Source organism: Anolis carolinensis, unplaced genomic scaffold, assembly GCF_035594765.1.
Source record: "Anolis carolinensis isolate JA03-04 unplaced genomic scaffold, rAnoCar3.1.pri scaffold_12, whole genome shotgun sequence".
In the NCBI taxonomy this organism is placed as follows: domain Eukaryota; kingdom Metazoa; phylum Chordata; class Lepidosauria; order Squamata; family Dactyloidae; genus Anolis; species Anolis carolinensis.
This window is the reverse complement of record NW_026943823.1, coordinates 10,079,295-10,090,679: the sequence shown is the minus strand read 5'-3', so window position 1 is coordinate 10,090,679 and position 11,385 is coordinate 10,079,295. Positions and strand designations below refer to the sequence as shown.

Here is an 11,385-nt window from a genome sequence, read left to right as displayed (position 1 = left end):
TTATTCCCCAAACTCAAAACCCACCTCAAAGGTATTCAAAGCCCTGCAACGAGGGCTTTGAATACATTCTCAATTGAGGGCTTTCTCCACTGCTATGAAGAGGGGAAGCAACGCTGGAATCGCTGCATTCAAGCACAAGGAGCTTGTTTTCAAAAGGATTAACCCTCTTCAACCTTTTGGAACTTCAGCTCCCAGAATTCCTGAACACTGAGCTAGCTAGTAAGAGCTTCTGAGAGCTGGAGGCCCAAACACCTGGAGGGTCACAGGTCAGCAATAAATTATAATTGCACTCATTTTTTTTCCTAAAAAATTCTCAGACCATGAACATGAAAATATTCCAAGATCTGAAATCTAAAACACCTCTGATCCCAAACATAAGAAATACTCAACTTGAATTACTACTATTCCCCTACCCTTTTTTTCTGTTAGCAAAATGTTAGGGAATGTAAGTTAAGCTCATAGTTCAGTACAAAGGGAAAGAATGTTTTAATATCGTTTAATTACTATTATGCAAAAGCAAGGTAAAAATCTAGGCTTTAATCTTGTTGTTCATCGGAATGAAGTAGACCCACTGAATCAATGAGATGTACTCATCGTTCACCAAACGGGCCATGTCTACTCTAGCTGGGCCTACGAATCCAAACCTTATTTTATATATAATTTGCATTAATTACTAAACAGTCATGACAGTATCACCTGAAACTTGACTACGAAGGCCAATTATATGGGGGAAAAACCCTCCCCCCAATAACCCCTCCCCAAAACTAGAAAACAATTTTGACAATAGGAAATGAGAAAAAGATGGGTGGCAAAACAAAGAAAATACATTGGTTGTAAAAAGTGGAGTTAAGGAAACGTCTGCACAAATAACAAAGTACAATGACTAATCCCGTAACACTCCCATTTTAATGTCCATCATTAAGTATTGCCTGAAGGCTGAAATCTGATATGTTAGCTTCTGGTGCTGTACAGATCTGCATCTTCTGGACTGGACTGGCCATGGTCCATGAGCCTGGGATCTGGTTTAAACTTTGAGGCTTTCAGCACATCTGTAAAACACACGGTTGATAGTAATAAATCCAGCGCCCAAATTAGCAACTAGCATTCTCAAATGGATCTCAGAATCCCAAGTGTTTGCCACAGTTCCACCACTGATGCCTGCTCTGGCCCCATGCTCCATATTAATAACAGCAGTTCTTAATAAAGGAAAATCTTAACACTGGCTCTAATTTGTCCGTGATACCTGATTTGACAGTGGACCCCTTCCCTTCTGCCAAAGACACAGCTTCTTCCCGGCGAAGTGCCTTCTCTGCATCAGACTGCATTGCCAATGCTTTTCCTTCTGATTCCCGGATGACCTTGGGAGCACTTGAGATATTCTGCGGTGTCCTTGAAAGCGCCTTTGCAACTTCCTATAAATAATAATAATTTTATTTCTTACCCGCCTCTCCTCATGGCTTGAAACTGGTCACAGCACAGTCAAAACATACAAACATTGCAAAAATTCTATAAACTCACATATCAAAATGTAAAATAGTTAACAATAAAACTCCACTGTAAAAAGAGGCCTGAAAAAATACTAAAAATTACATACTGTGTGAAAGACTTACGAGAGAGTTATTTCCTGGAATTTTATTACAAGGACTGTGGAGGAACTGACGGGAAAGTCTTACACAGCAGGGGCCGGGCTGTGGCGCAGGCTGGTAAACAGCTGCTGCAATAAATCACTCTGACCATGAGGTCATGAGTTCAAGGCCAGCCCGTGGCGGGGTGAGTACCCGTCAATTAAAAATAAAATATAGCCCCTGCTCGTTGCTGACCTAGCAACCCGAAAGAGAGTTGCATCTATCAAGTAGGAAATAAGGTACCACTTATAAAAGTGGGGAGGCAAGTTTAACTAATTTACAACGTTGGAATGAGGAAGTGCTATCAGAGTGGATGATGAAGCAGCTGCTCCCCCTGTGGCCAGAATCGAACATCCCCTCAGGAGAAGGTTAAATTGCCTCTGCGTCTGTCTGTCTGTCGTCTCTGTCTCGGTTCGATGTGTTTATGGGCATTGAATGTTTGCCCTATATGTACATAATGTGATCCGCCCTGAGTCCCCTTCGGGGTGAGAAGGGTGGAATATAAATACTGCAAATAAATAAATAAATAAATTCGACACTCTAGGGAGCAAATGTCAGAGAAGCAATACTGGTCCAGATGACACAATAGGATTCAGTATCTTCCTATACTTTCAAATTTATATGAATTTAATATGTCAGCTGATTCATATTTTTAAAAACTGAGTTCTAAATTTAGCCAAGATACTTTGTGGCTGGAACTTTTGCTTATATTCCTGGAAAATGTGGCATGTGTTGGCAGCATGGTACTCTAACAAATGGAAGTTTGGGAACATATGTGGAGTATACTCCATTCCCCAAACCAATCTAATGTAGTTTATTTTACTAACAATAAAACCCACTGGGTTTGTAAAATTTTATGAACTGAGGTGCTATGACTTTTGTAATGCTTTCTTCCCAAGTGCTTCAAATACAATATGGAAGAGAGAACATGCATCTCTGTGTCACTAAAGCAAGCTTTCTATAATAGAACCTACCTGAGTATCTTTTTCCTGGGCAAGTCCTACTTCTGCAGGAGATTTTTTCATCCACAGGGATCCTATTGCTTCATACGTTTTATGGCTTGCAGCATAAACCTTCCCGCCTGTTACCTAGTTTAATTTTAGAAACATTATTGTATACATTTTAAAGATATTCAAACATAGTCACAATCATTGACTTCTGAAATAAAATTGCCTCATTCAACCAGCAATGGAATTATAGATGGCAATCTATTAGAGGTTTTCAACCAAAATGTTATACTTTTATTAACAGGAGGTTTCTAAAACAACAGCAACAACAAAACCCCGGAAAGTATGACAACAATTCACTTTTCCTAGCGAACTTACCTTTGCAAAAATAACTGACTGGGCTGGATAGCAGAGTGATATCCCCAATGCGCAAAGTCCTGCAGGATAAGCGATTTTCTTTAATCTAGAACCTGCAGAAAACCAAAAGGAAATCACTGAAGTAAGAGGTGGGCAAAGTGAAGACAGCGGGCTGTATGTAACCCTACAGCTTTTCTGTGCCCCCGTAATTTATTTGTCCCTTAAAATACATAACTGGGCCAATGGAAGCTTCCAGGGGATGTGACAGACCATTTAGGGCAACATCTTTCTGTTTTAGGTTAAATAGGAAGCTACTACAAGTCGAGTTTCCCTTATACCAAATGCTTGGAACTAGAAGTATTCTGGATTTTGAATATTTGTATATGCAAATACAAGTATTCCAAAAGCACAATCAAATTACCTCTGACATATGGCCACCCAGCCTCTGCTTAAAAGCTTCCAAAGAAGAGCTTTTATTGGACTCAGAGGCAGAGAATTCCCCTGCTGAACAGCTCTTCTTACGGTCAGAAAGTTCTTCCTAATGTTCAGCTGGAATTTCCTTTCCTATCATTGGAACCCATTGGTCTATTGAGCTCTAGTCTCCTGGGCAGCAAAGAACAAGCCTACTTCCTTTACCATCAGAAAACAAAGCTGTCACTATCTCAGCTACTTTCTGATTTCAGAGCATTTCAGATAAGGGATGTTCAACCCATACCTGGAGAACAAGAAACTCCTTACCTTTCCTTGCTAGGAAGACCCCAGTCATTCCTGAAATTGTAATCACCCCAACTTTGGGAAGAAATTCTGGAGGTGGATTCTTCAGATAAACATACGAATCTTAAAAGTAAGTAGAATTATTTTCAAAGAATTTACAACAGTAAAGAAAGCAGATGCATTATCAAAGCATATTTTGACATTTGTCTGTGGTTATGGCAGCATGTTTTGAGGGGAAAATACTCACCCACCTTTTCCAAACTGTATAGAAGATATTATTCCATTTTTGACCCAAAGATAAGCATCCTGTACAAACAAAATAAAAGACAAAATGTCTGTATAGGAATGCGGTAAGAAGTCCCTACATTTTATTTACAAAAGCTCAATTAACTTAACAAAAAGAAAAGATGATGGTGGACGTGTCCAAAGCATTGTATCTTAGGAAAGGGAAGAGAGACGAATGCCATGCTGTTCCCTTTCTGAAATTGCACCGAAAATGTAAATATATGTGAAGAGACAAAAACAGATGCTATTATTTAACAAACCCCTCCCATATAGCAGGGTTCCTTAAACCTTTTCCACTCATGATCCCATTCCAGCCGAGAAGTATTTACATAACCCCAGGTATATAGATATACAAAATAGGTATATAATAACCCAACATTTACTGATAATATATCATAATTTGCTAGGCTGTTTAAATAGGCTGGTTTTCCAGCTGAAGCATCTCATGCAGAGTCCACTGTAAATACTGCACCTTGTTGCTCGCAGATTTGTGTATATGGGTGGCATTCAGAAACTTTTAACACTGCCAAATATTTCGTAATCCCAACACTGAGCAAAGAGGACCACATTTGGGGTTGAGACCCACAGTTTAAGAAGCAAGGCCCTATAGGAGGCCACCACATTTTGAGGTACTGCATTTTCAAACACCAGCAGAAAATGTAAACCTTGTTAGATAAAAAGACTGTAGGTGTATACATGGTTTAACATAGCTCTGCAATTATTCTCCAACTGAAATTCTGTGCCTTACAGAATCAATCAAACAATAAATAATAATAACTTTCTGCCTATATCCCGCCCCATCTCCCCAAAGGGACTCGGAGCGGCTCACATGGGGACCAAGCCCAGCAATATACAATAAGATAAAATAAAGACTGCAGTCAGCCCCACACATTTTAGCTTTTGCAGGATTTGATTAAAACATTTGCTTTTGGAAGCTCTACATATAGACATAGTTGCTTTGGAGGACCTAGAGGTTTCCAGAGAGCTGTTTTCTCAAGTAAATATCATTTTTGTTTTTCATTTTTCATTGGAGTTCTACTCCTTTCAGGCCCCCACAAAAACAAGAGTCTGCTATATTGCAGATTTGTTCTATAGCTCTTGAGCAAGTAAAGAAATGTGCAGAATTATATTGGAATAACAGACTAGTTTGTCTAGGCTTCTGTGGTGTAACTCTAGCAGTTTGGAAAACCCTTTGGAACAGAATGAAAGTCTATGGAAAGAGAGGAAAGGAAGCTCCAATTGGAGTTGGATATCAAATCACACCACTGGATAATTCTAGGGAAAAAGTCTTCACACTTAACCATTGTTCTGAATGTACACCACAAGAGGTCACTAGCCTCCTAGGTTTAGGGAACCAAAAGAAATAAGGAAGCGATTCTGGAAATTAAAGTAATGAAAGCTTGAACCAGTATTTCAAAATTTTGATACAGGTACAAAATTCAAATCTAAGACAGAAGAAGTGTTTATTCCTCTTGCCCCTCATTTCCTGTTAGCAAGAAGGCAATGTCAAAAGTGCCATAAATGAGTAAGTACAACTGCCAACGTCTAAAATTTATGTGCTCTGCAGCATTTTAAGCTCAGGAGAGCTTTTCAGAAGAACACGGGGCTCTTCAAAAAGTAATTTTGAGCATGAAAAAGAACCTGAATGTGAAACATACTGGGAATCTAACTGAATATATAATTGAGCAGATTAAAAACTGTGGCTGTTCCATATGTGTTGTGGTTAATCAACACATATGGGGAAATTCCCAGTCTATTTGTTCATCTCATATTCTTACCTTGCATCCATTTATGTAGGAACTTGTTGTCTTTCTTACTGATGAAATTGCACTTTGCAGGCGCCCAGGCTTTTCGTCAATATACCTTGATTCAAGAGGTGGCGCATTGTAAATGGGAAGCTGGAAGGGAAGGAGCATGGAAATTGTGAGAGGCTGGAGTTGGGGAAAGAAGGACAAGACCAGGAAACTTTCAACATCTTGAAACAGGTTTCCAAAGATAAAAGCAGGGTACAAATAAGTATTAAAGTGATGATAATAATAACAATAGTATGCATGATACCTGAATGCACATACAATTATTTATGCACATTGTCATAGATTCTAGACCTTACACAGAAGCTCTGCACACAAAGCATGATGAGTAGATAAAAGCAAAGAAGGCTTACTGCTGCAGACCTGCTCTATTCTTCTCACACCAGAACCGCTTCTCAAGACCATGCTTCAATGAGAGAAAGATTTCAACAATTCTGCTTTTTCTCTTTGTCTAAAACTATATAACACAAAATGTCATGCAAATTGCAGAAGGATGGCAGTTTGGTCTTTTCATCTATTCTTTATATCTTCCAACTTTTGAGGGAGTCATAATGCAGTTATATCATTGAGACATTTTAAAGAGACAAATGAAAAATGCTGCTATTAAAGTACAACCATCTAAGAAAAGCTTATAGTGCACTAAGCACTGAATGCCTAGTATTCATCCCACTGTGCTGTAGTTTAGAGAGCTATTCTTTCAAAGATCCAGGTAAACATTTTGCACATCATGAATGGCAATCTTAAAGATCTCACTTTTGGGAAATGCTGAAGCCACTTTAGAGAATTTTAGGACCTTAAAAGTATGACAGTTTAGATAGATAGATAGATAGATAGATAGATAGACAAGCTATAAGATTATTATTATTATTATTATTATTTGCTTCCTCGAAACGTTGTACAGGTGAAAGTTTAATCCTAAACAAACAAACAAACAAAAGCACCTTTAAATGGGGGAGGGGGCCGTCCCGATGCCTTCCTTGTGTAAAATATATATATATATATATATATATATATATATATATATATATATATATTCCGGAAGAAAGTCTCAGTCTCAAGTTTTGAGAAATGCACAGCAAAGGAAGTGCAAAAAAGGAAGAGGAAGTCTTCTACACGGAAATACACACAGACGGAGGGAGAAGGAGACGACGGGGCCTTGGACTACAACTCCCATCATTCCCAACAGCCTAGTCAATGACGTTTGGCCTGCATCTGTGGCCAATGGCAGTCTATAGATCCCTCTGCAATAATGTCCAGGCTATAAGATTATTTTTAATTCTTTCCTCTTTGTCATATATTGTTCTCCATCATCCTTCATCACCGATCAGAGCTGATGAGTTAGGTACAATAACCACTGTCTCAATTTTGCTACAATATCCTTTGAACTTAATAGCCAGGAGAATCTTCCCCACATTTAGGTGCATCCATTTGGTTTTTCAAAGCTCAAAGCGGTTTTACAAAGCTTACCTGATGTGCCTTAACTCGATGGGATTTTGGTTCTTCCTCAGTTGCAGCACAGACTTTCAAAGGCACAAAAGCCAATGTCGTTGGAAAAGCAGCCCATTTTGCCATCTGTATGGGGAGCAGAGGCTTGGAGGAAATCAAGAACAAACATTAATCTGCTAAAATTCATATAGACATCAACAAAAACAGCTGCATTCACACATTAAGGTAGGAATTGTGGCTTCATATGATGAAAATGAGTTTGTTCAAACAGCTTGTTTCCTTCTGTTCCTCTTTGACTTCTCCCTTAACATCAGTAGTCAAAGAAACCAGGAAGTTTGTACCCATCTACACTGCCATATAATTCAGCTTCTGAATCCAGATACTTTGAGCTGGATTATATGGCAGTGTAGACTCACATAATCTAGTTCAAAGCAGATAATTTGGATTCAGAAACAGGATTATATGGCAGTGTGGATTCAGCCTTTGTGTTACTCCCAAACCCAGAATCAGGGACAACCAAAAGCTTGGACATTTTCAATGGGAGCTGGTACAAAATATTAGAAGTTTGCAATCCCCCTGACAATTTCCACTGTGGTCTAAACCTGCTTTCGATAGCCTTGCTTGGGGTTATTAATATGGCAACACAAACCAGGATTTATAAACTAACTTACACACTTAATTACTATTCTAAGTTTTGATGTGAATGGTTCCTTTACCTGCTCCTATGAAGAGAGAAGAGCAGAAGGAACAAAAAAGCTTTTCAATATTTTGTTCATCATTCACATCAAGGCAGGCCCATAGCCAAGATTTTGATTTCGGGGGGGGGGGGGGGGGGGGCTGAGTCTGAGTGAGAGAGGATCTACCCTAGCAAACCTTTTGTAAGGTTATCCCAATACCCCCATGCATATGGGATATATTGAGCATGGTGATCTGATCATGAGACGAATAAACATAACAGTTTATATAATAAATGTAAGGCCTTCTCGCGGACCATCCTGAGAATTTCAGGGGGGGGGGGCTGATGCCCTTCAAGCACCCCCCCCCCCCCCCCCGGCTACATGTCTGCATCAAGGTTTATTAAGCCAGAATTCCCATGATGGGAAAAAATGGTTTGTATCTACAATTCTAAATAAGCACTATTGCCTGCCCACTAGAGATTGCAACTTCAAGCAACTAGTGGTACAAATCAGACACATACAGAAAGATATTTTAACAAACCTCCTGGTTCGAATTAGCAATAAATCTTCAGGATGAAAAATCTCCCTGCTACATGTATCTGGATACTGGGCAAGCTGCTCATTTTGAGCTTTGTAAGTATGTTTCCTTGACCTATAAACTGAAAATATATTTTTTCACAAATATTTATGATATGCTCACAAGCTCTTTGGTACTTATTTCTTTTAAAAGTATTTTGATAGTTGCACAACACAAACAAAACAAGTAACAAAAAGACAAAATAAAATTCTAACAACAAACTCTAATCTACCCCAACATCATTGCTCAGAGGCAGAAAAAAAATTAAAATTGATTTCTCACCCTTCAAAAAGGAACACAAATATACAAGCGTTGCTCACTTCAATACTATTCAACTAATATTTTAACCTCTACCTAATAACTAAACAAAAAAACCTCAACATTCTTAACCTACAAGTGTTTTCTGCCCTTCTTCATGAGATTCTGTCTTTAAAAAAATGACAAGAAACCATTTGGTCCAGCTAACATATCCCAAAGGATTCCCCCCAGCAGGAAGCAGCCAGGCTTTGAAGCTGCAACACCATTAAATGCTAATCAAGGTAACAAATGCAACATCCACAGTGCCTCAAACAGATAAGAGTTCTTTCTCCCACCCTGGACATTCCACAGATATATCAACCCCACTTGCCTAGTTTCCAACAGACCTCACAACCTCTGAGGATGCCTGCCATAGATATGGGCAAAATGTCAGGAAAAATGCTTCTGGAACACTCAGAAAACTCACAGCAACCCAGTGATTCCAGCCATAAAAGCCTTTGACAACACATAGAGTTATAATTTTCCATCTGCCCTATTGTGTGCACTGCCATATCAAAAATGACTGAGGAATCTAGTTTTCTCTATGCAACATGTTTGAAAACTGAGTGGGAAGGCTGTTAAATAAAGTTATATAAACAGTATAGAAATACATTCCACAGTGTTCAGAAGGTTAGCAACTGTGCACTGGCTTCTGGAATTAGCTCTGTTCTTGACTGGCACTAATTGCTTTGCAGCGCAATGTCTATTGAAGTCGACTGTGCAATGATTAACAGGACGCTTCTGTACATCACTTCACTGCCCAGCAATTACTCTGAAGCCATTATTCAAAAGGAGGATTTATTCAGCAAAAGAAATCCCATTAAAATCACAAGGCTCAGCCAGACCTAAAAAGATGGCTTTGTTTTCACTGCATCTGGAAAAGCTCAATCGGGGGCTTTAAGTCTTTATCACAGTTCTCTTCCTTCTGCTTATTTCCATAAATAGCAAATTCATTTTCAAAGTGTTGATCCTTATAAAAGCTTTGATTTGTGTTTTATATACCAAAAAATAAGAAAGGCCCGCCAGAGCAGACCAAGGCCTGATGTGGGCCAGTATTGTGTTTATACAGTGCCCATTCATAATAGTTGTTTATTGGTCAAAGGAAGAACACAATTGTTATTATTATTATTATTATTATTTATCCAATTCTCTGGCATATATTTAGAGACCCTTCCCTTGCAATTCCGAGGATGAATGCAAAAGTGAAGGTGCTTTGTACATGCTTAGGAACCTTCTTGTCTCCACAACCATCTATTCTCCAATGGCCAGTTTAGGGCAAGCTTTCCTTATCCAAAATACTCCAAAATGGTCCCTATCAGTGGCTGAAACAGTGTTGTCTTTGCTTCCTTCATGAAACTATTAAAAAATATTGTGTGCAACGCACAAAATTATTTCATATATCATGTATAAAAATACAAAGTGTAGGTGGAATATAAAGGAATTATACAACATACACATACACACACAATATTGTTATTATATGTCAGTTCTGTATCTGTGTTTGGTGTATATATATATATATATATATATAATATTGCTACTATGTGTCAATTCTGTATCTGCTTTTGGTACAAGTGTGTGTCTATATATATAATATTGCGATTATATGCCAATTCTATATGTTTTTGGTACTATACACACACACATTGCTACTATATGTCAATTATGTACCTGTTTTGGTACAAGTGTGTGTCTATATATATAATATTGCTACTATATGTCAATTCTATATCTGTTTTGGTATAAGTATGTGTGTGTATGTATGTATATATATACACACAGCTATATATAGCTACTCTATGTCAATTCTGTATTTGTGTTTGGTACAAGTATGCGTATACAAATATATGTGTGTGTGTTTTATCTATGGAATTTATTGAATTTAAAATGTTCATGTGTTTTTGAATTTGTTGTTCCCTGCCTTGAGCCACCAGGAGTGACAGGTAATAAATAAAATGTATTATTATTACTAGGAAGAATTTCAAAACATGCCTGGTTCGAAGTATTTCGGGTAAAAGGGAGTGAAACAAAAGTCAAACTGGGGGATGCGTCTGCACTCTAGAATTAGCGCAGTTTAGCTCTGCTTTAAACTTTCCTGCCTAAATGCTATGCAATGGCGAGCTGTAGTTTTTTAAAAACTTTGATTGATCTGAAAGCATTGAGCTTTGGCAGTTAAAGTGGGACCAAACTGCATTTGTTTTACAGTGTAGATGAGGCCTGGGCAAATTTGGCCCCTCCAGGTGTTTTGGACTTCAACTCCCACAATTCCTAACAGCCTACCGGCTGTTAGGAATTGTGGGAGTTGAAGTCCAAAACACCTGGAGGGGCCAAATTTGCCTGTAACTGGTGTAGATGCACCCAGTCTCCTTTCCCACTCTGCACATGCTCGCGACGTCCCTTTCATTTGTCTCGTTAAGGCTTCAAAAACACTGAGAGGCCTTGCAATCGACGCTGCCACTCACCTTGGCCGCCATCTTGGCCCCACAGGTGACGTCATTATCAGGAGGCGGCGCTTCAAAAAGATAGCGGACCAGGATTGGTGGAGCCCAAGCCCCGCCCACACGTGAGGGACAGCCGCCGCCACTCATTGGGCATGGCGCCGGCCCAATCGGAGAAGGAGAGAAGGAAACGTCATCACCAGGAGGCGGA

At 39.0% G+C, this 11,385-nt stretch overlaps 1 protein-coding gene across 2 annotated transcripts; it reads right to left on the bottom strand.

Moving 5' to 3' along the window:
* Positions 1 to 479: 479 nt before the first annotated feature.
* Positions 480 to 11,353, bottom strand: apool (apolipoprotein O like). 2 transcript variants are annotated; one of them, XM_003223356.4, is made up of 9 exons: positions 11,199 to 11,353; positions 7,207 to 7,329; positions 5,707 to 5,826; positions 3,895 to 3,949; positions 3,668 to 3,766; positions 2,951 to 3,042; positions 2,600 to 2,713; positions 1,244 to 1,412; positions 480 to 1,049 (listed from the first exon to the last, which is right to left on the bottom strand). In XM_003223356.4, the coding sequence occupies exons 1-9, from the start codon at positions 11,322 to 11,324 to the stop codon at positions 952 to 954; spliced, it is 996 nt and encodes a 331-aa protein (XP_003223404.2). In that variant the 5' UTR covers positions 11,325 to 11,353; the 3' UTR covers positions 480 to 951. The 2 variants fall into 2 exon arrangements, with proteins under 2 accessions (XP_003223404.2, XP_062819886.1); XM_062963816.1 differs by lacking the exon at positions 11,199 to 11,353 and adding an exon at positions 8,404 to 8,428.
* Positions 11,354 to 11,385: the final 32 nt, after the last annotated feature.